General features: G+C 59.1%; 1 protein-coding gene across 2 annotated transcripts; it reads right to left on the bottom strand.

The window, feature by feature from the left end:
• Window positions 1-489: 489 nt before the first annotated feature.
• Window positions 490-27,580, bottom strand: FLNC (filamin C). Of its 2 annotated transcripts, XM_039860984.1 has the most exons (48): window positions 26,881-27,580; window positions 22,360-22,608; window positions 20,669-20,766; window positions 20,366-20,516; window positions 20,154-20,272; window positions 19,868-19,945; window positions 19,503-19,665; window positions 19,155-19,355; window positions 18,358-18,495; window positions 17,904-18,030; window positions 17,615-17,757; window positions 17,221-17,414; window positions 17,014-17,127; window positions 16,251-16,394; window positions 15,902-16,025; window positions 15,595-15,755; window positions 15,286-15,376; window positions 15,035-15,204; window positions 14,711-14,828; window positions 14,360-14,622; window positions 13,373-13,970; window positions 12,571-12,744; window positions 12,299-12,461; window positions 11,899-12,059; window positions 11,028-11,195; window positions 10,825-10,948; window positions 10,162-10,318; window positions 9,897-10,086; window positions 9,704-9,727; window positions 9,339-9,586; window positions 8,829-8,909; window positions 8,410-8,509; window positions 7,965-8,105; window positions 7,530-7,658; window positions 7,242-7,415; window positions 6,450-6,611; window positions 6,134-6,337; window positions 5,528-5,680; window positions 5,331-5,453; window positions 4,964-5,206; window positions 4,504-4,773; window positions 4,269-4,406; window positions 3,866-3,981; window positions 3,036-3,168; window positions 2,762-2,938; window positions 2,346-2,564; window positions 1,485-1,694; window positions 490-1,364 (listed from the first exon to the last, which is right to left on the bottom strand). In XM_039860984.1, exons 1-48 carry the CDS (start codon window positions 27,233-27,235, stop codon window positions 1,177-1,179), a joined length of 8,169 nt encoding a protein of 2,722 aa, XP_039716918.1. In that variant the 5' UTR covers window positions 27,236-27,580; the 3' UTR covers window positions 490-1,176. The 2 variants fall into 2 exon arrangements, with proteins under 2 accessions (XP_039716918.1, XP_039716919.1); XM_039860985.1 differs by lacking the exon at window positions 8,829-8,909.

The raw sequence follows: 27,580 nt of genomic DNA on the forward strand, positions 1-27,580 counted from the left end.
TCAAGAGGGAAGCCCTGATTTAACACAGGACCTGGCTAGAGTGAAGGTTCCTGTGTTTGCATATGGTTCTGCCTGCCTGCTGGGTGAGGAGCATTCCTGTTTGAGTCAGCGCTCACTTTTAAGGTCCTAATTTGGAGAATATCCTTGAGATCAGGCTGAATAGAAACTGGCCACCCAATGGCCCTAGGGTAGACATCTAAACCACAGTGTCTACCTCCACCTCCCATCCACCAGCTCTCCAGGAATCAGAGTACCAATCCCATATCCCTGAGCCAGCACCCCCGCCCCCAGTTCTTCCTGCCAACATCCCAGACCTCACCAAATAGAAGGCCCAGAGGTAGAGCCTTCTGCCCCAGGCCCTTCCCTTCACTCTGGGTCAGTCCTGCAGGGGAGGACTCTTCCTCTTCCTCCCTGGGGCCTGATTTAGTGTGGCGGGGAGGGGCAGAAGGTGGCAACCATTGAGAACATGCACACAAGGAACAGCCAAGCCTCTGCGACAGGCCGCACTTTATTTGGAGTTTTCCACCTAAGCGGCTCCCAGCTGAGCCGCATGACATGTGCAAAAGTCCCCCCAGAAAGCTGGGCCTCGCAGTGTGTAAAAAAGGCCCCCCATGGGGCATAGCTGTGCAACCATAAAAAAAAGAAAGAGAGAAATCCGTCCCCCAGGAAGCCTGGCTGGGATATGAATCGCCCTGGGCCGGGCCACATGCCAGCGCTGCTGCTGCTTCTGGGTCCTTTTTCTCCTCCGACTGTGCTTCTTTTCCAAGTTCTTAACACTGGGTTGTGGCCACCAGGGGGCCAGATGCAGTCCTCAGCATAAGGAGGCCTGGCCAGCAGTACAGTTTGAGGGTGCCCTCTCACACACGCAGACACCCCCAAACGTGTGTTCCCCCACTGGCCTCAGCCCCAACCAGAAAATTCAGGGCTTCCCTGACCCTCTGAATCCCCAGTCTGCCCTCATGTCACATTTGAGGGGAGGGACACTGCCCTGAGACAGACAAAGCCTGGGGGTGTGACAGGCTGGAGAGGCAGTGCCATTTATTTTAAACCCCAAGGCAGGTGTTTGTAGTGTCTGATTGTGCGTGTGTGCATCTGGGTGTGGCCCATTCGTGTATGTCGGTGAGTGTGTGTTTGGCCAGAGGTCGGGGCTGAGGCTGGGGGAGGCACTTCTGGGATTCAGGGCACGTTGACTTTGAAGGGGCTTCCGGGGACACTTTCATCACCCCACTTGACAATGAGGATGTAGTCGCCTTTCTCCTTGACGGTGTAGGTGACATTGTATACCCGGTTGCCCATGTGCTTCACGTATACCTCCTCACATGGGGTCTTGGGCCCATGCACACCCACCATCATCATGTTGGTGCCTGGAGAGAGAGGCAGCGAGGGTGGGCTCACACCAGGGGTCCTCGCCCACACAGGCCCCGCCCCGCCATTCCTGCCTCCTCGCCCACCCCAGGAGACCGCCCATCTCCCCCTCAGCATGCCTGCTTTGCTGCAGTCCACAGTGAAGGAGTTCTTCTGGCCCACAAAGGCCTGGGACAGCCCGGGGCCGCGTGTCACCACCTTGCTGGCATCTGAGGAGAACTTGGGGATAGAGCTGTAGCTGGAGCCCCGGCTAGATGACGACTTGGTCACTGTCTCCACCAGAACTGTGGATGTTTCGTGAAGGCTGTGGCCTCCAGACAGCCGGGGACCTGAGGGGCAGAGTCAGGTAGCCGTGAGCCAGGTCAGAGTCCTGCCCCTCTGTAGGCAGTGGGTCCTTGGCACACGGAGTCGAGGGCTACGCTTCCTCCCTCAGCTGTGGCACCCCAGGAGCAATGCCCCACTCTGAGAGAGCCTGGGTTATGGGCCCTGTGGCAGGTGTACCCTGAGGTCTGGGGCTCTGGCGGCTCCATCTCTCACTTTTCTGGGCTTCGTCTGGGAACTCAAGTCACAGGGTAAGAGTCTTGCTTTAAAAAGGAATATGTATCCAACTAATCCTTCCCCAAGCTTCCAAGAGGAAAGCTTGCTAAATATTTACTGAGCTCTGTCTTTTTGGAAGCCAGAAACGTGGGAAGCCGGGAAGGCAGAAAGTTAAGCTAAAGCTTGGGGAGCTGCCATAGGGAAAAGAATAAACAAGTGATTGACAACAATAAAGAGGAAAGATTTGAAAAATGATTCTGTGTGAATCCACATGTGGAATATGGGGGGTGGTGTGCTATGTAAAGCTAAGTGCACTTCCTGATAACTTGACTGTGATGTTTGGGGCAGTCCATGATCCAGATGTGAATGGCTACTGGAGACATCCATGGTGCTCTGGGCTGCAGATTGGGCTAGAGGGACCTCCCCCTACCCAGGGCACTCACCTGTGACTTTGGCCTTGAAGGGGCTGCCCACGATGTGTTGGGGACCACCATACTTGATGGCAATGAGGTAGTTGCCAGGGGCCATGGGAGTGTAAGTGACCACGTGGCCCTCAGGACACTCCCGACAGTCTAGCTGCACCTTGGAGGGGCCATCAATGGTGACAGACAAAGCCCCTGAGCCTGCATTCAGGGTGTTGACGATGAACTCCGATGATACACCTGGGGGCCAGAAGTAGTAAGGTTGGAAGGGCTTGGGGCCCAGAAATGGATGGGCCATGCCCCAGGCTCCCCGGGGGCAGGCCCCTTTGAGGACTCAGGGCTCATTAGCACTGCTCCTGCCTCTGGAGCAGGGCAGTATGGGACTAGAGGCTGAGCACCCCAATATCCACCCCTCCTTCCCAGCCCTAGGCACTCACCTGTAGTGCCTCCCTCGAGCCCAGGACCATAGGCTGACACTAAGCCTGGATCCCCAGCCTGGCTCTGCTCCCCAACACGGATCTTGAAGGGACTGCCAGGGATGTGGGCACCATTGAACTTGACATCAATGGAGTGGACACCATTCTCATGGGGGATGAAACGGATGGTGTGCTTGTCTGTGGGGCAAAGGATTGGTAGGTGAGGCTTTATCTTCCCCTCCCCTTCCCAAGAAGTCTTAGACTGACAGGGGTGGCAGGGGCAGGGCCAGCTCACCACTGTCCAACTCAGAGACATAGCACTCCTCCACTGCCCCCGAGGGCGTGTGTACCCTGGCATCGATCACACCCCGCGCACCATTCAGCTGCACTGCAAAGGACGCTGGCTGGTTCACCTTGAGCCCCGTCTCCTGTGGAGACCACAGAAGATGCTCAGACTTCTGGGAGGGTCTGGAGAGCTCCTCTCTGCAGCCCAACCTTGCCCTCACTGTACCCAGGCCTAGGAGGCTCCCACCTCCCATCCTCAGCCTGGCTCCTGCTGCTGGCCCAGCTTAGGCAGGCTCTCAACAAGGCTGTGGTGGGAGACAGGGGCTGGGTCTGTGGCCTCAGCACCCACCTGCTAGGAGGGGGGGCCACTTGGCTGTGCTGGGCACAGTGGAGGATGATGTGCTCTGCTCTGGCTGAGGGGTAAGACCCAGACACTGTAAGGTGGGCCTGATGTCTGAGAAGCCAGTGCTAAGATAGTGCTGTTTGGACACAGATGAGGAAACACTGGAGTGTGGCCTGGACTAGCCTGGGGGCCCTCTCTAGAGGAGGTGGGCCGATGGGAAGACTCCAGGGAGGTGAAGATGAGCCTGGGGGTAGAACATGGAGCCCAGTTCTAGTGGGGTAATGAGAGGAATAAGGGCCTCTGAGGCTGATAAGGCTACCCCGAGGTACAGCTGGAGAAGGGCATGGAGCCCCCATTGCACGGACACTGGGAGAGAGGGGAACGTCTGTCCGGCCAGTCCAAGGTCACTGCTAAAGCCCTTGGCCACATGGGCCTGCCATCCTCAACTGCTGCCCATCTTTCAAGGCGGTAGAGGGGCCCCAACCCCAGACACACACCTGGAGGCTGGTGACAGTAAGGCGGCGAGCGTCATCCGACAGGGAGGCTACAGGCACCACAAAAGGGCTGTCTGGGATGTGCTCATCATTGAACTTGATGGAGACTTCATAGTCACCTGGGGAGAGAAGGCCAGTCAGCCCAGGCCCCAGAATCTGGGGTGGCAGGGGAGGAACCACCCCACCCCAGCCTCATCTCAGGACAGGCTCCCTGGGTTTCCAGTTCAGCTGTGGAAACACACACACAATCTTAGGAATGTGGGGTGGAGGGAGATGGGGCAGGGAGCAGGGCTGCAAGAGAAGAAGCAGTTCTGTAGCTCCAGCCACCTCCTGCCTGGTCGGTGAGTAGAAACCCAGTCTGGTAGGTCAGACAGGCCCAGCCCCCATCCCCATCGTGGACACCCACCTGGTTCCTGGACAACATAGGAGACCCCGCAGGAGCCATCTTTGCGGTCCTCAAATGCAATCTCTGCCTTGCTGGGACCCTCCACGGCAATAGACAGTCCCCCGGCGCCTGCTTCTCGGGTCCAGATGCTGAACTCGGCTGGAAACGGAACGGGGGCAGGGGTGTCTCTTTAGCACTGTCACTCATCCTGCTGGCTGCCCTGCCTCCATCCCCCTCCTGGCCAACTGCCCCTCACCTGGCACACCAGCCACACCTCGCTCCAGCCCAGTGCCTCCTGCCCGCACCTTATGGGCTCCGCCTTCACCCAGCGGCCCCACAGTGAACTGAAAGGGGCTGCCGGGCACATGCTGGCCACGGTACTTGACAGTTACTGTATGGGGCCCCATCTCCTGGGGCACAAAGCGCACGCTGTATGCGCTGTCCTCCCCCTCGACGATCTCTGCAGCTTCTGTCTTGCCTGATGGGCTGGTCACCTGTGCGGTCATGTCCTGAGAGCTGGCCTCACCTGCAGGTGGTGGGAATTGTCAGGGCAACCCTAGGGCTGCTCTTGGCCTTGGACCTGCCAGTGGCCCCAGTAAAACCCACTCCTCTACTGCACAGACCGGCCCTGGCTGGCTGACCAGACCCTCTTCATCCTGTCCCAAGGGACAGAAGGCCCAGCCTCCCACTGAGGACCCAGGCCCAGCCCTGCTCACCCTCCTGCTGCCGGGTGATGCTGCCAAAGGAGCCCAGCCTCTCTCGGCCCAGGAAGTCCCCAAAGACGGTGGGGAAAGGGTCTCCGCCAACCTGGGTGGACTCCTCCACCCGCACCTCACGCTTGGTCTCCCCGCCCCGCGTCTTGCTGATCTCCGTGCGCTCTGTGCGCGTGTACGTGTGGCTGCTGCGTGTGAAGGTGCGTGTCAGGCGCTCCTGGGCAGACACCATCTGGAACCAGTTCCCTGGGGACACAGCCAGGGAGAGGGGAGGGAGAGATAAGCAAGCAAGACAGAAACCTCTTAGGGCAGGCTCTGGGCCCACGAGACCGTCCTGCCCTGCCCTGCCCAGGCTCTCCCCGGCTCACACCTGGGATCTTGAGGTTGAGGTCACAAGTGCTGCCGATGGTGGCGATGGAGGGCGCCTGCCTGCGCCGGGTGATGCTCTCCTTCATTCGGCCCTCACCAGTAACCTTCACAGTGAAGGGGCTTCCTGTAGGGAGAGGAAAGGTGGGTCAGGTGGCTCAGACCACCCGCCTTCGACCCAGCTGCAGCCCAGACCCTTACCTGGCACGTGCTTGTCGGCAAACTTGATGTTGATGATGTAGGTGCCGGGTTCGGTGGGGCAGTAGGTGACTTTGCACGTCCCGTCCTCCATGTCCTCACAGTTGATGTCCACCTTGCTAGGGCCTTCAATACTTAGCCCCAGGCCCCCATAACCTGGTGAAAAACAAAAGACATGTCTCCCTGAGTCCCTGCTGTCCACTGCCCCTCTGCTTTCCCCTCCCCAAACCATAGGCTCCATCTGGAATGGGCACCCAAGGTATGCAGTAAACCACTAAGGAAAGATGCTCAGTGGGAAGGAGGGGCGAGTCAGGCACTGACCCAGAGGGCAAGGTATAGGCGGTCTGGAAAATTCCTTAAAGTAGGCCTCTTGGCTCCCAGTAAGCGTGGGAGAGACAAACTCAGGACAGCTGAGCCTTCTCTTAAATGTCAGAGAGCTGACATGGAGACATTCGCTTTCTCCTAAATGGCTCCAGAATGTGAATCCCAACAGAGACGGGGCCGGAAGTTCAGGGAGGAGGGTGTAACGAAGTGGGTTCCGGGCAGGAAAGAAGGACAAGTCCTCATTAGAGGCACCGGTTGAAAGGAGGGGTCTCTCGGGAGAAGCACCTGCGTTACGAGTGTCCACGATGAACTCTGCCACCTGGAAGGTGTGTCCCTCGGAGAGGCCCTTGCCCCAGACCCGCACCTTGCTAGCATCTCCAATCTCAGACGGCCCCACCAGGATCTTGAAAGGGCTGTTGGTGACGTGCTTGCCACTCTTACGCACACTCACCACGTGCTCCCCAACCTCCTTGGGGGTGAAGGAGATGCCTGTGGAGAGGTTGGGGGGGGGAGTCAGGCATGGAGCCCTGGGCCTGGCAGAGCATCCCAGCCCGTTGGGCCTTCCTCCTCCCCAGGCCCCGCCCCGTGGCCCCACACCCACCAATGTGCCGGTTGGGCAGGCGCTTCAGCAGGCAGGGCTCCTCGTTGCCCGAGGGGGCTCGGATGCTGGCAGTCAGCTGGCTCAGGTCACTCTCAGTGATCTTCAGTGACACATCCGTGGAGGTGCCCACATTTAGCTGTGATGTCCTCATGGAGTCATCACCTAGTGGGGGAGTTGGGGTGTCAGGCAATCGTGACTCCAGGCAGGTCCTGCCCTCATGGGACACCTCCTAGCAGGTCCCACTGACTCAACAGAGACTGGGAACCGCTCACAGGCACGGAGAGGCCCAAGGCCAGAGAGAGTGCAGTCTTCCTTCCCAGGTTAGCTGTCAAAGACTACGGACGGGCCCAGCACCCCAACTGCCCTGGGGATGCCTTGGCCTTGAATGCATTAAATCCCTAATTTGTGTACTTTAATCCTGAGACGCATGGTTTTATGGAAACAAAACACTACACTGGGCGAGACAACACATCCTTTACTCCGCGGCTCTGATCAAGCTGCTTAGCCTCTCTGCGCCTACTGGTTTCCTCACCCATCAGAATGGATTATCGATACTCTCACCTCACAAGAGCTACCTCAAGGACTAAATGAGATGATGGGTTTCAAAGCAGGGGGTGGATGGCTGTCCCTCACCTGTAGAGAATAGAGTGTCCTTTACATTTGTCCAAAAGTGACTTCTTCCACCTCAAGGAGCCCTACTCTAAGGCCCCGGTGACCTGAACATTCTGCGCTTGCATGTCCGTTATGCACTGGGGTGTGTGTCATAGGCCGTATGTGCTCACGTGCCCCCACCTGTGATCTTGGCTGTGAAGGGGCTGCCTGGGATGTGTTTGTCGTCAAAGCGCACAATGATGCTGTAGTCTCCGGGTGCCGTGGGAAGGTAGGACACTGTGCAGGTGCCATCCTTGTTGTCCTTGCAGGTGATCTCCGCTTTGGATGGGCCCTCCACAGCCAGGGACAGACCCCCTGTAGGTGGAGGTGGGCCTGAGATCAAAGGTCCTGCCCTCACCCCTGCACCGGGCTGGCCCCCCACACCTGGCTGGCCCCCCACACCAGCCCCCGGCCTGCAGCTTCCCTCACCTTCCCCAGCATCCTTGGTGACAATGGTGAAGGTGGCTGGCTTGTTGACCATGCCATGGCTCAGGCCTGGCCCATAGGCACTGACATGGCGGCTGTTGATGGCATCCACATAGAACTGCAGGGGGCTTCCTGGAGGTACACAGAGAAGGGGGCTGGGTCAGCAGTGAGGACAGAGACTGCCTGAGCCTACTTCTGCTACCAGCACCATCCAGTGGCCTCCCCGCTGAGCCCTACATCTCTGTTATAGGGGCCTGACTGGGGCAAGTCTGCCTCCCACCAGGCTGTCAGATTCCCCAGGGCTTTGCAGCATGTCTGCACACAGCGGGCACTCAACAGATGTTTGTTGAAAAAAGGCAAGCAAGAATGAAGTTGCCTGGGCTGCTCTCAAATCAGCCCAGCTCAGCCCAGCCCAGCCCAGCCCGGCCCCCCACTCACCAGGGATGTGGTTGCCATCATACTTAATCCCCATCTGGTGCAGGCCTTTCTCGGTGGGCGCGTATCTCACGGTGATGGTGCCGTCCTTGTTGTCGGTGATGTTGGGCCGGGCAGTCTTCCCAGAGGGCATCCGCACCTCCCCTGCCAAGCAGACCCAGTTATGTGGGGGACCCCAGTGCTTCCTTCCACAACCTCTATGCTATCCCCACCCAACTCCTGTGTGGTTGTGCTTCCTCCCCAGAGGTTAGGCACCAGCATGGAACAGCGGATAAACCCTGAACTGGGAGACAGACAGCTTGAATCTGAGTTCCAGCTCTGCCCAACTTTCTTTCTGCATGACCTTGGGTTGCTCACTTTCCCTCTCCTGGCCCCAGTTTTCATCTCTAAGACAAGGGGCTGGGCCTGGACAAAGGCGTCCTCCCTCTGAGCCCTCATGCCTCAGTACCTGTGAGCTCCCCTTTCTGCACGGTGAAGGGGATAACCAGGTTGAAGGGCCTCAGCATGGACTCCATTGGCTCCACAGGCACCACTGGCTCCTCTGTGGCCTATGGCAGGTAAGAGAGAACAGCTGTTGGCTGGGAAGGCTGGGGGTGCTGGGCCTGAGCCACGACTGAAGTCGGAGAAAGTGAGGCAAGAACGAGATGGTTAATGGTGAAACCAGAGTGGCAAAGAGGTGTGTCAGCTGCAAGAGAAGAGGTGTCATGCCCAGCCCGGGGAGCCCTCTGCCCAACCTGACCTCCCCCCACCGCTCCCCAAGATGGCCCCAAATCATGCCCAGCCCTGGCTGCCGAGGAATAGAATAAAGAAACGAAGGCCGAAGAGGAGGAGGAGGGCAAGGGCTCGCCCCGTGGGAGGTGGCAGTACCCAGCGTGTGGGGTAGGCGCCAGGCCGGTGCAGCTGCAGCACGTCGCACGGCTCCTCCACACGGGACATGGGATCGCACGCCTGGGAGGCAAGGTACCGAGAGCTCAGGATGTGGCAGGCCGGCACGCCAGTGCGAGTGACTGGGAACTGACTCAGAGAATGACTCTGGGTCCTGACATCCTGGGCTGCCCATGGGGCAGGATGGATATCTTGGGTGCTTTACCCTCTGCAGGGCTTCATTGTCCCGCAGGACCACCTTGGGAAGATGTAGGGGGACAGGGGGCCAAGAGTCAGGAGGAAACATGGCGAGTTCCTCCAGAGAGAGCTGACCACTGCCAGAGGGGCCCAGGCTCACCTCCCAGGTCGGGAAAGCAAAGGCTTGGCTGTGGAGCATCTGGGCCCAGAATCCTTCAGACGTGGGGAAGGGCTCTGGGATTCTTTGCTGTTGCTAAGAGGGCCTGACCCGCCTCCCTAGACACCATGTAGTCCTGCTTCGGCTGTGGCACTTACCAGCACGTGGAAGGGGCTGTTGGGGATGTGCTCGCCTCCAAAGCGGATGGTGATGACGTACTTGCCCGGCTCGGGGGCTGTGTAGTAGATGTCGAAGGTACCGTCGTGGTTCTCAACCACGTCCACGTCGAGCTCTGCCCCATCCGGCGTGGACACCGTGCACGTCACCTTCCCCTTGCCTGCTGCTTTGGCATCTACCGTGATCACCGTCTCCTCCCCAATCTGGATGCGGGGGCCCAGGCAGGCACCTGCCACACGGGAGAGCCTTGTCAGGGATCTGCGAGGAGTGTGCCCAGCCCTGCTCCGTACCCAACTGCCCCCACCACCTCAGCCCACAGCAGGAAGAGAAGAGATCGGCCACTCACCTAGGCCGTGGCCTCCAATGGACACTGGAAAGAAAGAACAGTATGAGGCAGTGTAGCACTCAGGAGGAGTGAGCTGGGGGCCACGGGGTGGGAGGGGCAGGCTCTCGGGTCCCTGGACACTGGGCCAGGAACCTGGAAGAGCTGTGAGGGGTGCTGGACAGTGAGCAGGCAGAGGAAGTGGGTAGGTGCCCACCTGTGACGAGGCACTTGCTGGCATCCCCAGTGGGCAGGGCATGGATGCGGAAGGGTGAGTAGGGGATCTCGTCGCCGCCGTATTTGATGGTGATGGTGTACCGGCCACTCATATCCGGCAGGTAGGACACAGTATACGTGCCATCTCCGTTGTCCCGGATATTGGCCTTCTTCGGCTTACCCTCAGGGTCCTGGGGGAGAAGCAGAGGTCAAGGCCTGCCTGTCCCCAGAGCCTGACCTGGGAGGTAGGCTGAGCGTGGACTCACCAGGATCTGGACAGTGAGCAAGCCCTCCCCAGCGTCCCGGGCATCAATGGTGAACTCCACAGGCAGGCTGGCAGGGATGCCGGAGGCATTGAGGCCAGGGCCACTGGCCCGCACCTTGCTCGCATCATGGGCTGGAAGCACCTTGATCTTGAAGGGGCTGGAGGGGCAGAAGAGATAGGCAGTTGGTTGGGGGTTGGGTTGGGACACCCCATCTCATTTGTGGGGAGTCTCTCCCCACAGACATGAGCAGGAGGGATAACTCCATAGAGCAGGGAGGACGGACCAGTTCCCAGGAGCCAGATTACATCCCGAGTCTTGGGGAGGGTCACTTGGGGACACCCTTGACAGAGCCCAAACACTTCTTCATCCCAAGGAAGATGCTGTGGTTTATTTAAAGAGGAGGGTGTAGAGGCTGCCCTCTCCTGCCTCCTGCCTTTTCCCTAGGTATTAATTTTGTGGCTACATGGTGAGAAAGCCTGAGGAACGTCCCTGGGGGCTGTGCTGCCTCCAGGACAGAGACAGGTAGGGAGCCCAGAGAAGGAGCAGGCAGGGCTGAGATGAGTGGGACGGGCAGTCCCAGGGCCCAGCAGTGGCCTGCAGGCATGGCCTAGCAGGAGAGGCCCAGAGCTCGGCAGGGCGTGGGAGCCCGAAGCTCATCCTCACCTGCGTGGCACCTCCTGGTCAGCATACTTGACAGCCACCGTGTAGGGCCCATCAGTGGCTGGGGTGTAGTGGACAGTGTGGGTGCCATCTCCATTGTCACGCACCTCCACAGGCTCAGCCACACCTGGGCAAGGTGAGCAGGGTCAGCAGAGACTCTGGCACCCCATCCCACCTCCCTCCACACTGCCCCAGACTTTTCATACCTGTGGGGCCCAGCACGGCCACCTGCAGGGGGGCTCTGCCAGCTTGGCTGCAGTCCACCGTGAAGGTCTGGGGTACCCGGGCCCTGACACCGGCCCCCAGCCCTGGTCCAGAGCACTTTACCTTCCCAGGGTCTACCACATCCTTCACCGGCACTCGGAACGGGCTCCCTGGGAAGAAAAGGACATGAGCTTCTATGCACCTGCCAGGAGGGTCTCTGACACTTAGGAACCAGGAGGGAGCCTTTGAAATGCCTCCAGGAGGCCAGATCGAAATGTGCAAATGCTAAGAAACTTGCTAAGAAAATATAAACGAGGATAAATAAACTGGACTGCAGACTGAAGCTGGGCAAACCTCACTCGTTTGGGCCATAGGCCTGAAAGAAGGCCTTCCTAAGTTAATAAAAAGTTAAAAATGGAATATTTTTAAAAGAAAACACATTTTCGATAGTAAAATTAGATAAGGGGGAGAAAAATGTTGAGCAGCTCAGCCTACAGAAGAGCGGGGGTTCTCGGCTTTGCAGAGAGAGAACGAGAGGGCACAAGACTGTCCTCACTGAGCCAGTGAGAATGTCCTGGACTGTGGCTGAGTGACCGAACCCATGAGGTCCGGTGCTCTAGGCAAAGGGCCGGGATGCCAGCCTTGGGCCTCTGTGAATGGCTGGAGGGGTGGTCCCATCAACAGCACCCACTGCCTTTCCTCTGGAGATGGCCTTAGCGCCCATGCCTGCCCACTCTGTGTCCTCCCCACTGGCGTGGCTCTTGGTCGTCCTGTTCTAGGGATGAATCTGCACATCTGCTTCCTTCCAGTTTCCCACCCACTGAGCAGGCATCCCACTGCCCACCTGGAGCCCTACCCACCCTCCCTGCACACCTGGGATGGGCCGACCCCCAAAGGTGATGTTGACATCATAGTCTCCAGGAGTGAAGGGGATGTACTCCACCGTGCAGCTACCATCCTTGTTGTCCTTACAGGACATCTTGGCTTCCGAGGGGCCCTCAATGGCTAGGCCTAGGCCTCCGGTGCCGGCTCCCCTGCAAGATGACATCTCCATCAGCTCTGCTAGGACCAGTGGGTAGGGATGGAGGTGGGAGGGAGGAGAGCAGGCCACTGGGGGCCTGGCTGATCTGGGATACGAGGAGATTTGCTCCTAGGTCACCCTTGATAGGGAATGGAGATGCTGAGGCACCCACAGAGGACAAAGGAGTCGGGCGAGGGCTAGGATCAGGGTGGACACAGTGTCAAGGTCAAAGTTAGGAAGGGGAGAGAATACCTGGTCTCCACAGTGAAGCGGTTGGCTTTGTTGACCAGACCACCCTCCAGACCTGGGCCAAAGGCCCGGACTCGAGTTGGGTCACAGCCCTCGGTCACGCCCACTCGGAAGGGGCTCTTGGGCACAGCTACTTCATCATACAGCACCTCCACCAAGTGCACACCTAGAAGCATCCATGCAGAGCAGGTCAGGATGTGCAGTGCCCCACCACCCGGTCCCCCCAAGAATGCTGGGATCAGATCCCACCATCCCGGCTCAGGCTGGCCCCTCACCCTCTTCATAGGCTGTATACTGCACTCTGTAGGTGCCATCCCCGTTGTCCGTCACATAGGTGTCCGTTTTAGCACCCGACGGGTTGAGCACTCGAGCTGTCACGTGGTTCCCACCCGTGGCTGTTAGGGATCTTGCGTCCACAGTGAACTCAGTGGTCACCTCACGCAGGACACCTGGGTCCCAGGAGAGGAGAGCTCAGTGTGGCTGGGGTCAGCCTTCACGTAGTAGCTGATCCCCAACTCTCTCCCCAGCCCGGAGGCTGCTCCTTCCTAGAGCCCGGCCACCCCTGTGCCCTCATGAGGCGCAGGCTCTGCCTCCCACAGCCTCTGCTTTCGCTCCCTTCACCACGTGGTGATGTTCCGTTCACATCAGTCACCCCACCAGGCTGTGGACCCCTAGAGGGAAGATCTGGGTCTTAGGTCCCTCTGCACCTCCATCCTCATGCTTAGCCTAGGGTCATCTCGATCCCAAAGTGTCCCTCTGTACCCTCTAGAGCAGGGTTCTTAGCTTTTCCAGATCAGGAAAAGCTGATGAGAGCTGATGAAAGTTGAGTACCTCCCCCCAAAATGAGTGGGCACAATTTCGCCACGAGAGCAGAAGCAAAGCTCCAAGCCCTGTCCTTGCCCTTAGCTCCTTCTCTGGGGTGTCTGCAAACTAAGGAATCCAAGGCTGCCCCAAAGCCCTCCCTTCATCCCATGCTGGCACTCTAGGCCCTTGGCCCTCCTTTCCTCCATCCCGCTGACTCCTCTGGCTCCCTGACTGACAATCTGACAGGCTCCTGGATCCTTCTGTCTCACTCACCATGAGGCTCCACGCCAGGCCCAGAGACCTTGATTCCACTGGTGTCGACAGCGGGCTGCACATGGACACGGGTGGGGAACTTGGGTACGGGGTGCCCGCCATACTTGATGGTGATAGTGTAGGTGCCGGGGAAGGCGGGGCTGTAGGTGATGTGGTAGGTGCCATCTGCATTGTTGTGGATCAGCACCTCGGCCTTGACGCCAGCATCTGACAGGATCTCAATGGTCAGCTCAGCCTCACCCGCCTCTGAGCAGTCCACTGTGAAGGTGGCTGCCTCGCCAGCCTTGCCACGCTCCAGACCTGGCCCACTGGCCCGCACCTTGCTTGGGTCGAACACAGGCTGGATGGTGGCCTTGAAGGGAGAGCCAGGGATGTGGGCTTCGGCGAACAGGATGTTGATGGTATACTCGCCCGGCTCTGTGGGCAGGTAGCTGACAGCACACGAGCCATCACCATTGTCCTGGCACTCGATCTTGGCTTCACAGGGGCCCTCCACAGTCAGCCCCAGGCCACCTGTGCCAGCCCCCTTGGTGTCGATGGAGAACGGTGCTGGGGTGCCTACTAGCCCGCCCTTGAGACCAGGACCATAAGCACAAACCTAGAGAGAGAAACAGATATATGGGTTCCCTATACCTGGCCTCTCCTGGGCCTGGCCTTCATGGCTCCCCACCCCGATAAGCACCTTCAACTGTAGCAGCTACTACAGACTGAGTCCTCATAACAGTTCCAGATGAGGAAACAGAGACGGAGAGATTAGATCATTTGTTCCAATTAGTGGATCTGGAACTCAAGTCCAGGTCCGATCCAGGGCTAGGCTGTTAATAACTAAGCTGTCTCAAAGGCAGGTCCTGGGGTAGGGATTGCCTTGGCCCTGGGTCCTTGGCTGTGCCCACTCTGGGACGTAAGGCCCTCTGATCTCTGCCCCTGTGACTCATCCACCTTCCCTACAAACCCCCTCCTAGCTCCCACCAGCCCCTGTCTCCTCACCTTGGAGGGGTCAGGGGGCAGGACCCCCTCCACAGTGAAGGGGCTGCCAGGCACGGGGTGACCATCGTAGGTGATGTCCACCTTGTAGGGCCCCTCCTCAGGGGGCATGTAGCGCACAGCCTGGGCTTCAGCTCCACCCCCGGGCTCCAGCTTGCAGGGGATGGGTCGTCGGGAGGGTGAGGTCATCCGCACGTCCAGCTGGCCTTGACCGCCAGCCCCTCGTGTGTTCACAGAGAATGCCTGTTCTTGCCCCACAGCCACCTCTGCATAGAGGGCAAGGGACACCATTAGCAGGGACTCTAGCCCACCCCAAACGCCCCCCACGCCCAGAGTAGCTCTTGCCCCACTTACTGTTGTTGAGGCCTTGAACTTTGACTTTGCTGAGGTCCAGTGGAGGCGCCACATTCACCACAAAGGGGCTTTTGGGGACGGGGTCCCCGCCATAGGTCACTGTCACTGCCATGTTGCCCTATGGGGTACAACAGGAGGTCAGACCTGGGTGGCTTAGATATAGCCTGGCAACATGTGGACTTGAGGCTCAGAGATTCACATCAAGAGAGAATGGGAGGCAGGAAAGGGGCCAAGATCCAGAACGGACCCTACGAAACTGAAGGAAGGGGACCCAGAACCCTGTCCGCCAGGAGGGCCGGGGGCATGGAAAGAGGCAGGGCGCACCTGTTGCACGGCCGTGTACTTGACGGTGTAGGAGTAGTCGTGGTTGTCAATGATTTCAAAGTCCCGTACAGCCTCCCCCTTGGCAGCCCCAGCAAAGTGCACGTCCAGCTTGGCCTTGCCGGCTCCCTTGGTCAGCACCGTGAAGTGAGTGGGCTTCCCAACTTCCACACCTGTGGAGCCACCCCGAGACGGAGGTAAGGGCCTGGTGGCCACCTAACACCAAGTTGCCTAGTCCCTGCCCAGACATTCACCTGTGCGGTTCAGCCCAGGGCCCTCAGCCTTGACCTTGCTGGCATCGTGAGACGGGTCCACTTTGATGTGGAAGGGGCTGGCGGGGATCTCCTGGATGGAGACAAAGTTTGGTCAGGGTGGGCAAGGACAGCCTCTGAAAGAGCCCCCTTTGTTTCCTCTGAGGCACGTTACCCACATACAGGAAGTGCTCAATCAATGGCCTTGGAACTGTCCCCCCCTCCCCCAATGACAGCATCTCCAGTTGCCAGCATAGACTTGGGGGCAGTGGTATAGGCCACCGGTGACTGCCGAAAGCTGAGAGTGGGTACCTGGTTGGCAAATAGCACCATGATGGTGTAGCGGCCGGCCCCTGGGGGTGTGTACTTGACTGTGAAGGTGTCATTGTCATTCTTGATGATGTCAAAGTCAATGTCAGCCTCTGCAGGGCCCACCACACCAGGGGCGCACTTGATGCCAATGCTCACATCGCCTGAGGGGAGGCATGAGGCCATGAGACGGGGGCTGAACAACCTCCCCCGCCTGACCAGTCCCGTAGAGTCCTGGCCAGAGTACTAGCCTCAGCAGGCCAGACCCCGCCGGGCCCTACCCCCACGTCCACTCTCAGTCTAGGCGCACCTTGCCCTGCCTCGCTGCAGTCCACAGTGAAGTAGGTGGGCTCGTTGGCCTTGAGGCCCGTCTTCTCCACGCCAGGGCCATACACCTTCACGCGCTCAGGGTGACTGCCCTCTCCCACATTTACCTGTGGGGAGGGGTCAGTGCTCAGCACAGTGAACCTCCCTCGAGGCCCGTCCCCTTCCCCAGCACTACCCGCCACAGCCTTAGCGGGACTGTCAGCCTCTGCAAGGGGGCCCGGAGGTGGGGAGTGGAGACAAGGGCCCAGGGACAGCCAACATCTCTTGCACGAGGTTCCACCCGCCCTCTGGGGCCCCAGGAGGTGGGTAAGGTCAGAGCAAGGAGGACGCACCCGGAAGGGGCTCTTGGGCACGTTGACGCCTCCCCAGGAGATAATGATGGTGTGCTTAATGGGCTTGGTGGGCACGTAGGAGCAGCGGAAGGTGCCGTCGCCATTGGGGATGACCTTGATGTCAATGGGGCAGCCATCGGCGTCCTGTGGGCGTCACCAAGCAAGGTTCTTAGAGGGCTTGTGCTTCCTCAGAGCACTGGCACCCTCTGTGGGCCTCAGGCCGTCCTCCTTACCCACCGCTACACACAGGGGCCTTCCCAGCCCAGACCTCAGGCCATGGGAGCCTAGTGCCACATCCTCTGACGGCCAGAGTGTACCCTGGGAGTCAGGGGGCCGGGCCCTTGGCCATCCGCGTGGCCTGCTCTCCCAGCCTAGGTCTCTGAAATGTGTTAGCATGGGAGAGGCTGAGCTAAAGCAATGTTCCTAAAATTGAATAACGAACATTTTAAAGTAGAATCTTCTTCCTGGACTTAAGATATGTTCATTAACCTCTAGGGGTCGATGAACACCAATTTGAGAAACTAATTTAGGAAACTAATATCTTACTCAAATTATCTTTTAATCACAAGTTATTAGTATAAAAACATGTTTTTGATAAAGTTATGTTTTTAATTATTAGTAAAGAAATATAAAATTTAAAATTTTCCATAGTTCTTATGGACCCATGAGAATGAATCCTGTGATTCCTGGAGGCCCCTGCCTCTCACCTCCCTCCCCGCCCCCAGGGTCCTGCCCAGGAGAGTGACATGGAGCAATGTCCCACCTGGGCATAGAGCTTCAGATCTCCCTTGCCAGCTGCACGGGCATCAATGGTGAACTCCGCAGGCTTGTCCACGATGCAGCCCGTGGGCTCCAGGCCAGGTCCAAAGGCCTTCACCTGAGCAGGGGCAAGAGAGGAGGGCTGGGTTGGAGACTAGAGGAGGGCCTGCTCGCCCCATCCCAGGCTGGTGTGCAGGAGCTAGGACCGCACCTTGTCGGGAAAGCAGTCGGGTGGGGCTGGCTGGATGTGGGCAATGAAGGGAGAGTCTCGGATGTCTTCATCATCGCAGATGACATGCACGGCATACTCCCCAGGCTCCGTGGGCCAGTACCGCACGTCACAGGAGCCATCTCCCTTGTCATCACACTCGATCTTGGCCTGTGAGGGCCCCTCGATGGAGAAGCCTGGGTGCAAGGTGCAGAGGATCAGAAAGTACTAGAGGCAGTTTGGACATCCTGTCGGTTCCCCAGAACCCCACTCCAGTGGCCCCCGTGTCCCATCTCCTTGTCTCATCCCAACACGCCCTAACATTCCCACCTCCGGTCACTCCCCAGTGTCCCTCCATCACGCCACTCCCCAGCATTCCCACCTGCTGCCACCCAACCACTTACCCAGTGTCCCACCTCCGTGCCAATGGCTTCCACCACAAAGTCAGCTGACTTGCCCACCTGGCCAGTTTCCAAACCGGGACCCCAGGCCCGTACCTTCTGCGCTCCTGCCTCTGGGCTCACCTGTACCTCAAAGGGGCTGGACAAAGAGGGAGCCGGTGTCAATGTTGAGAAGTGTCCCCAACAGAAGTCCCCCTCCTCTCTTCCTGCAGAGTCCCAGGCAGCTGGCTCCCTCCTACCACCCTATAGGGCCCAGACAGGAAGGCAGGGGTGCACAGTGCTTACCTGCGGGGGATGGCGTAGCCGCCCCACGTGATGGTCACCACATACTTTCCAGGCACCACGGGGTAGTACTCACACTCGAACACACCGTCTCCAGCCTCCCGCACCTTCACGGGCTCCTCTGTGCCCTCTGAGGAGATGCAGGAAATGGGAATCAGTGGACAAGTCCCAGCTCCTCGATCCTCTCAAGGAGCCCTGGGGACCCAGGCCCAGCCCAAGGGCAGAGCGGACCATTCCCAGCTTGGGAAACTGAGGCAGAGAGGAGTTGGTGTGCCTAAGGTCCCACCCCGCCTCTGGTCAGTGTCTCTTTGGAGTCTCTCCAGGGGGCATTGTGCCGGCTGTCATGGCTCTCAGGGGGTCAGAGCCCCTGGCCACATTCCTCCCTCCTCCCCCAACCCCACCACCTGCACCCCCACCACCCCTTCCCTCATCTCCTGCTCAGGGCCCTGGCACTCACTTGGCCCCTTCACTGTGACCTTGAGCTCCCCACTGCCAGCGCCCTTGGTGAACACCTTGAAGTCAGCTACCTCTTTCACACGCACACCTTTGGGCTGCAGGCCCCGCCCAGAGGCTCGGCAAGCATTTGGGTTACAGGCTGGGGGGAAGAGGAGAGGGGAGGTTGAGGGTGCTCAGGGGTCCTGAACAGAGCCTCAGCCCCTCACCACTCATCCCCCACCTCACTGTGTACACTCCTCCTGACGCCCTCGCAAGTCCATTGCCTCATGCAAGCTTCCTCCGTGCTCCCTGGTACCCCCAACACAACTAGGGCTGCTGAGAGCCACGCTTGGCAGGGAGCCAGGCACAGGCCCCTATCAGGCCTATTACAAGGAACTTCTGCTAGGCTCTCAGCGTCGATGCTGCCTGGGACAAAGGCATGGCAGAGGCTGGGTACAGAGTGGAGCAAAGAGAGACAGGGAAGGGCCCTTCACTGTGCTCACCATATACGCCCCTACCTTGTGGCCTTGGCACTTCCCCCTCAACCCTTCCAAGGTGGCACTTGTCTGCTAACCTTTGCTGTGGTCCCCTGACCCACCTCGGGCGTTGGGGGTAGGGAGATGATCAGGATGAGGTCTCTCCAGAGCCCCACTCCCTGGCTATTCTTTTGCCCATGTGAAGACTTCAGCTGGCTCCCCACCCACCACTGAACTTAGTGCTTCATTTCCCATAAATCCTCAGACCCAGAATTTGGTGGCAATTCTCTCTGTGTCCTGGCCTTGGTGAAGATGATTGTGGGGACGGGCGAAAGGGCTTTACCTTCAGCCACGTGGACGGGGAAGGGACTGCGGGTGATGGGGGCACCAGCGAAGGCGACATGCACGGTGTGAGGCCCCTCCATCACAGGCCTGTATGTGCAGCGGAACGTGCTGTCGCCCTTGTCCTCCAGGGCCACCTCCACTGTGTCCCGCCGGCCCTGTGGGTCCACGATCACCACAGCAACATCACCAGTGCCAGCCCCTGCCAAAGACAAAGGCTGTCAGCACCCACTGTGGACATACACAGCTACTCAGAGCTACCTTACCCTGAGACCACCCGATCCCCCACCCACACCCCCCATGCAGTCAGGGGCTGCCCACCTAACAGCCCCCAGAGGCCCATCTATACCTGCGGTGTAGATGTCAAAATAGGTAGGTTTGTTGGCTACATTGCCCACAGGCTCCAGGCCAGGCCCACGGGCTGATACTTTGTTGGCATCCCCCAAGGCCATGCCCACATTCACTTCAAAGGGGCTGCGTTCAATATTCTGGCCAGCAAAGAGCACGGTCACCTGGGGGTCAGGGGTCAAAGGTTAGCTTCAAAAGGAGAACAGTTCTGAGAGGTGGCAAAGGGGCAGAGCAGAGCTAAGGAGGGTGGGAGGTAGGTGGCTGCCGCCCTGGAGTCGGGTGTAAGCTGAGACGGGGGGTCCACTCAGCCAGAGCCTAGGATGTGAATGGAATGGAGAGTGTGGGGGAGGGCCCGTGGGTAGATACCTTGTGCAATCCAGCGACCTTGGGCACGTAGGAGACAGCGTAGGTTCGGTCCTTGTCATTGTTGGGGACGACCTTGGCCTATTGGGAAGGGAAAAGATTGGAAGTCACAGTGGCTATATCCCCTCCTGACCCCACAGAGCCTGGCGGCCCCCATGGTGAAGCTTCCCCCGCTCTCCAGCATAGTGGATGGCTCTGGCAGCCATCTCTAGGCCATTCCTGTTGTTGGCCTGTAGCCTCTGGTTCCAATGTCACACTAATCCCTCTCATTCCAAAGGCCTCTCCATACCTCCTCAGTGTGGCCCTCAGGGTCCTCAACGTAGACCAGCACCTCGCCCACACCGGCATCCACTGTCTGCACGGTGAAGTGGGCGGGCTGCAGCACGGTGTTGCCCTGTGGCTCAATGCCTGAGGAGCAGAGGCAGAGGCAGGTTACTCAGGGAGATCCATCCTGGTGGCACCCAGCTGCCCAGGGAGGACCATCAGGGGCTCAACACATACCGGGTCCATAGGCAATGGCCTTCTTGGGGTTCAGCTGCTTAGAGCGAACAGGGGCACCAGGTTTGAGCTTGGCTTTGGGGAACTGGGAGAGGTAAGTCATGACAGAATGCTCGTCCACGTTGGGGTCCACAATCTCCTCCGGGGCAATCACCTGCCATGGGGAGGAATGGAGTTACAGGGTGCTCTCCTTACCTAGCAACCCCAGTTCTCACCCACATCCCGACCAGGCATCCTTACAGACCCAACCTCTACCCTTGGCCCCCTCACCCCTATCCTCTCCCCGCACCTCAACCGCAAGTGTACCTGGGGCACCCCGAGCCAGTCGTCCGCCTGCTGCATAGCCTCCCGGGCATTCTCCACAGGCTGGTTGGGGTCCCAGGCCTCCCAGTCGGGGCAGAGACCTGGAGAGGTGGTGAAGGAGACGACAATTAGGCAGAAGCAGTCAGCCAGAGGCAGGACATGTACTCATCTGTCATCCTCACAGGCTGTGGGTTCATACCCCCTCCCAGCGGCCAGGTTCCTGCTGACCCCTGATGTTATGGCCCATCAGCCGGGATGCCCACTGCTCCTTAGAGGCAGGCGACCTTCCCTAGCACCAACAATGAGGCCTTTCTGTCCTGGCTGACGCAGCCTGGCACCAGCCCTGCCAGCCAGCCTCCTGCCTTCCCAGGCCCCAGCACAGACCCTGAGCACCAAACCCGAAACACCAGACCCCCATGAGGGCATCCCTCCCAGGCCCCTCCACCTCATTTCACCTGCCTTGGGGTGGACAGAGGAGGTCAAAGTCCCTGTCTCACATATGCCCCGGTACACCCACCCCCTAGAAGGTCCCCTCGCAGCTGTCCTGAAGTCCTATATCTCTAAGCACTTCCCACAACAGCCTTAGGGAATAAGACTCCCTCTCCATCCCAAATGCCCACTTGTGGAAACTGAGGTACTGAAGGGCCTATTGGGAGAGGATGAATTGTCCTCTATGGCGACCCGGTGCCCAGCTCTTTTGGCGGAAGGACTAAGGCAGCCCCAGGTCACTCTTGTAAAGGGGTGTAGGGGTTAGGAGGTGCTTGGTCTAGGCTAGACCTGGAGAAGGGTGGGTGATGCTCACTGGCGGGGACAGGGCCGGCTCAAGGGCTGGAATCCATGACTGGCCAGAACAGCTGAGCTCACTGCTGGCAGCCGCACCAGCCATGGGCAATGGCTCAGCAGCTGGGACTGCTTCCCAGGCTGCTGGTGCCCCTGCCTCCCACCCCCTGCTCCCTAGTTGACCCCAGGCTGAGAGAGGATTCTCTCAAGGGGCCATGGCTCCCCACGGGCAGAGCAGACTGACCCAGGGGCAAGAAGACCTATTTTCTCAGGAGATGAGGGTCAGAAAGGGAGCTGCACATGGGGCAGGGCTCCAGCCGTGCTGCCCCAGTCTTCTCAGGGTCCCTGAGCTGCCCCCACCTGACTAGGCCAGGGCTGAGTCACCTGCCATGGGGCAGTGCCACATCACCTCAGCCCATATCATTCTGGGCCGCAGCCCCCTCCCAAAGCTGTCCCACGGTTTCACAAAGCAGAGCCTTCTCTGGATCTAACTCCTGGCCTTCTTACTACAAGTCCCACCACATTTCTTTTTTCTCAGCTCAGCAGAAATGGTGCCTGTGTGGCAAAGTAGGAAGCTCATGGAGCAGGGAGTTGAGGCTCTGGGCTCTAGACCAGTTCTGCCACAGATAAGCTATGTGATCTTGGACAGGTCACTAGCGCTCTGGACCTCAGTGTCCTTGTCTGTAAAATGAGGGGTTCTAAACCTTTTCCTGCCGCTGCAGAACCTGGCACACCCATCAGGAAGGGCTGACTCCAACACTGATTCTCAGCTGGGGAAGTGGGGAAGCCCCGCAGGTGGTCCTGATCCCCCAGCTCTGAGAAATGCATTCTGACCGCCAGTGGCCTCAGTACCACCAGCTCGTCCACTCCTCTTCCAGGCTAAGGGATCCATGTGTCCTAGCTGGCCTACTCACCAGGGGCACAGTTGTCCACCAGGGCACCCAGTGCTTTGCCATCCTGCCAGTCACGGTTGAAATTGGTGATGGGCAGCTGGGGCACCTTGTTCTGGATCCAGCCGAGCAGACGCTGCTTGGGCGTCTGCTTTCGGGCATCCTCATCATCCTCATCTTCCCACATGGGCATGGAGATGGAGTAGTGCAAGATCAATGTCCAGATGAGGCCCAGGATCAGCTTCAGGTTCCCATCCACGATGGCCTTGCTGTCTGCAGAGTGGAAGAGACAATATGGGCTCGGGAGGGCCCCATCTTCCACTGCTCAGACCCCTCTGGCCCACAGCGCCCTCCCGCCCCTGTCTCCTATTTCTGGAACCTACTCCCTTCTCTGCCTACCACATTCTCTCCCTCCTGTAAGGCCTGGCCCAGAAGGCAACCCCTTTACAGATCCTTACCTTCTCCCCTGGAATGAGGCTACTTCTCAACGTATTCCCACAGCAGAAACTCTCACCTCTATCACAGCACTCGAGTGGGTCTCTTATTAGACTATAGATATCTCTTATTAGACTATAGATATCCTCCTGGAGGCAGACACCACTGTGTTGTTTCATTTTATTGAGAGGTATGCTTGACATACCACAAACTGCACATATTACGGAGTACAACTGAATAAGCCTTGACAACATGTATACACCCATAAAGCCGTCGCCATAAGATAATGAACACACCCCCTTCCCAAAGTTTCCTAGCACATTCTCCTTTGCGATCCCTCCCCCTGCCCTTCCTTGTCCCCTCTTACCAGGCAACAACAGATCTGCTCTAGGTCACTATTGATTAGTTTGCGTTTTCTCTTTTTTGTCTGGATTCTTTCGCTTTAGACACTGTATTTTATCTTTCTATACTCAGAGCCTAGAACTTAGTAGGGTCTGAATGAATGAACGAATGAATGAATGGATACTTAAAAAACTGAAGTTGGAGAGGAGCAGGACCCACCCGGTTCCAGCCAAATTCTACTCTGAAGGCCATAAAAGGCTTTTGGAACAAAGTTCTGAGAGGAGGGAAGGGGTACAGTACATGCTCTGTTAAGGCTTAAAAAAAACATGTTTTCAAATGCTGGGGGCCAGTGGGATTTCACAAGAGCCAGGGGAAATGTCACCCATGGGGATTCAAGTCTTAGAAGCTGAGACCCTTAACCCATTCCCTCCTTTGAGGAATACAATGCACCAGAATTGTTTCCTCAAGATATTGGGGAGCCTAGTTCCCCTTAAACAGCCAGAAAGAAATATCCAGGAGCAGGGAGTGGCCTGGAGTATAAATCTTTGGAAACCAGTTCATTCGTAAAGAACAATGCAGGCCTGAAATCCATCAGCTTCCCTGAGCCCTGCTTTTAGGAGGTTGGGAGGGGGCGGAAGACTCAGCCTTGTTTACTGGTGTTGCCCAAGAGATGGGAAAGGGTGGGGCTGAAGACGCCCGGTACACGATTTTTTCTGACCCCCCTAGATCTTGGGGGACAGCATTGGGCAATCCCAGCATCCTCCACTCCACCCCCACCTGCCCTCAGGAGGAACAATCTCAGCCTCTCTGTCCCTCTGGTCCAGGGCTCTGGCCTCTTTGGCTTCCCCACCCTTTCACTGATTCATCCTTCCTTCCCCGGCAGCTCCCCAGGCCGCCCCCTCTCCCCCTGGCTCCACTGCAGCACAATGGTTTGGCAGCTTTCAGATTCCATGACACACTCACTCCCAGTCTCCTGGTGCTTCAGTGCATTCCCTCTCAAACACACAGGCCCAGGGCACATTCACTCCGTCTTGACACCCAGAGCCACACAGCCTCTCACAGTCCTGACAGCCTCCAAAGTCAGTGCTTACAGAATTACTTCTTGCAAACTGGAGCCAGATCCCTGGGAAGGAGGCCTAGAGGCTGCTGGGGTTGGGGGCCGGGGCGGGGTGTAGGGGCGTGGGGGGGCGTTGTGGTTGGGGGAGGTCCTTCATATTTGCTGCAGGAATAGGTTTCTCCCCAGCAACTGGCCCTGGGCCAGACAGCAAGTGGTCCACTTTGGCTTGGAGCAGGAGAGGGGTGGGCCTAGAGTCTCACTCTGGGAGCAGTGACCTTCCTCTTCCTTTCCCCCTCAGAGGCCAGGCAGAGGAGGGGAGCTCGGCTCAAGCCAGGCTTCCTCTCTTGCACCCCAAGCCACCACTTCTATGCCTGCCAGGGGATACCCCCCAAAGGGAGGAGCCCGACAGTCAGTCCCTGAGGCCACCCCAGGCCCCAAGTAGAGGGGAAGGAGAGAGGGCTGGACAAAGGAGGGGCTGGGACAGCTGCTGCCCTCTCCAGCCCCTCCCTTGGCTGTTGGCTCAAAGAGAAGGAATAGCAACTGGGGAACAGCTGCGGGACAGAGCTGCCTCATGCGTCTCTTTGTTCGGAGGGGCTGAGGGGGTGGTGGGGACTGGGATGGGGGGAGGGTACTCTGCCTTCAACCCAAGCAGAGCACCCTCTCCTTCAGGTGGACGTCTCAGCTCCCAGCTCCCGCCCCACTCCTAGAAAGGGAAGTGGGAGTCTTTTTGACCTCTTTCCAGGTGCCCAGATGCTTAATTTCAGTCTTGAGATAATGTCCGGAGGAGGGTCCCTGGATAGCCCCTTCCCACCATTGAACAGAGGGAACTAGAGGAAGCAGGATGCCACCCCCGGTGGGGAAACCCTTTACATCTCCGCAGGGTTGGGCAGCCCCTGCTGCTGGTGCCCCTGAGCCTCCACCCTCAGCCTCAGGCCCAGCAGCTGAATTGCTGACAGCTTATCTCATCAGCGAGAGTGAGCCACTTGGCCCAAACGGAGAACGGTTCCCTTCCTCTCAGCAGGAACCCAGCAGGAACCGAGGCGCTTCCCTCCCGCCCTCAAACCAGTTTGTGCTTCTTCCCCCTCTACTCTGAGCCGGCCCCTCCACGGCTGAGCCAAAGGGCTGGAGCCAGGCACCACCATGGGGGAGGGGAGAGGTGCACTCAGGAAGGTTGAGGCCTGGAGAGGGGCCGGCCGCCCCATTGCCGGGAGGGGAGGGGAAGGCAGAGCAGTTTCCTATAAAGTCGTGGTGAGGCCCCAAGCTCTCTCCTGGAGAGCCCACCTGGGACAGTCAGTCCCGTCTGTCAAATCCCGGCCAGTACAGGTTGAAGGCCCCAGAGCTGGCCGACTCCTCTCTGACCAGCCCCCACCCCCAAACACACTCTCACGTAGCCCTCAGACCCACTACACAAACCAGGGCCCCTCCCCCAGCCGTCCTCAGGCTTGTCCTTCTGGAAAGCTCAGAGACATCTGCTGTGTCACGGAGGCAGGGCTATTTCCAGGCCAGAGCATGTGGGGGGGCAGTATTGGGGCAGGAGGGGGTAAGGCCTACAGAGGGGACTGGACAGGGCAAAGGGCCCCGGACTGACCTCAGCTGCTAATTCAGGAGGCCTAGAGATGCCCTGAGGGAGAGTGGGGGGTGGACAGATATTCAATTATCTGGAGTAGTCTCTGGAGCAGTCTGGCCAGAGAGGCACCTGACCCCAAGTTAAACTCCTCTCCTGGGACTCTGGGGCGCACCCCCTCAAGGGACTCTCCTTTAAATCACAGCAGGACTCTGAAGAGATCACCACAAGGGTAGAGGGCCTGTCCCAGGCCCCCAGCCTGCAAGGAGGACTACAGGGCTATGAGGGGAGGGGCAACTTTTGGCCACTCAGAGTCCAACCTTGGCCTCTGGGCTCCCAAGCCTAGAGTGTCTCCCCACCCCCACCCAACACAGACACACCTTCCAAATCTGGTTACACTCAATGACTTCCTCCCTTCTACAGGCCTTCTCCTCCCTCCCTTCGGCACAGACCCGTTAGCCACAGCCAATCCCAGCTTAGGGGGTGGTCTGGGGCCGGGGCTGGGGCCGGGCACGGACGTGAGGAACCCCCTCCCCGAAAGGCTGAGCAGGAGGAGGACAAGCGGGGGTTAAGGCTCCCGCACTCGCTCAGTGCCTTTTTAGGTTTCTGAGGCTGGGCCCTGCCTGCCCCGGCCCCGGGCCTGAACCCAGCTGCCGAGCACATGGGGGCCACCGGCTCTCTGTCTGCCCCGGAGCCCCAGGATCCGCAGTAGTTGGAACTTGCCTTCAGCCCGCTCCAACCCTGGGAGCTGCTCCGAGGCTAGGAAGCCGCTGCTTTGTTTGGGGGGAGATGCCCCCAGGAATCAGTAATGGGTACTGGCCCTGTCCTCTCAAGTACGGCTGGGGTTGCTCGATGGCAGGAAGGGGGACAATGAGCAAAGGCGAGTAGGTGGGAGCCTGTGGGAGAAGCTGGGGGACTCTGGACCCTTCCGGCATCCCCTGCCCCCGCCGCGGTGCAGAGGGGCGTGAAGGCAGTACCCGTGTGGCCGGCGCCGGTGGCTGGACAGCCGGGGCCAGGGTCCCCTCCCTGTGCCAGGGGCTGCTCTCCGCCCTCTCTCTCGGCTCCCCGCTTCCACCGGCACCTGTGTCCCCTGTCCCCACGGGCCATCCCGTCCTCGGAACACTCCCTGCTCCCCGCCCGCACTGACCTATGGACACCAGCTTGATGTGCTCGCGCTCGAGGAACTCGAGAGCCACGGACACGTTCTCCAGCTTCATCTGGCGGAAATTGGGGCGCGGATGGAACTTGCGGTACATGCGCTTCTGGCTGAGCACCTCGAGCAGCGCGATGAGGCGCAGCCCGTCGCTGAGGTCGCGCTGCAGGTCGGTCAGGCGCTTGCCCACACACTTGAGGTGCTCGTTGCACCAGCGCGTGAACGTGTTCTGCTGGATCTTTTTCCACGGTGCGTCCTCCGCCAGGTCCTTCTCCGTGGACGGCATGTCGTCCGCCTCGTCCCCCAGGCCGAGGCCCGCGGCCTCCGAGTAACCGCTGTTGTTCATCATCCTGGCAGGGGCTGGGCTGGGCTGGGCTGGGTGCTGCGCTGCCTGCTGGGCGCGGGCTGGGTCGGGGCTGAAGGCGCTGTCGGGGCGCTGTCGGGGCGACCACTGGACTCGCAGCTCGGCGCCGCGCGGCTCTCAACTTCTCTCGCGCCCCTGGCTGGCCGGACTCGGCGGGACTCGGCGGGACTCCTCGCTCCTTGGCCGCGCGCTTTCTCCCTCTCTCTCCCTCTCCCTCCGGGGGCGGAGCAGTGCTCGGGAAGTGCCGGCCGGGCCGGGGCGGGGGGTTTAAGAAGCCCCCGAGCCGCGCTCCCCCCGCCGCGCTCGCGGCCCCCGGGTCCACGTCAGAGC

Source organism: Pteropus medius, unplaced genomic scaffold (genome assembly GCF_902729225.1).
Source record: "Pteropus medius unplaced genomic scaffold, Ma_sr-lr_union100, whole genome shotgun sequence".
NCBI classification, from domain to species: domain Eukaryota; kingdom Metazoa; phylum Chordata; class Mammalia; order Chiroptera; family Pteropodidae; genus Pteropus; species Pteropus medius.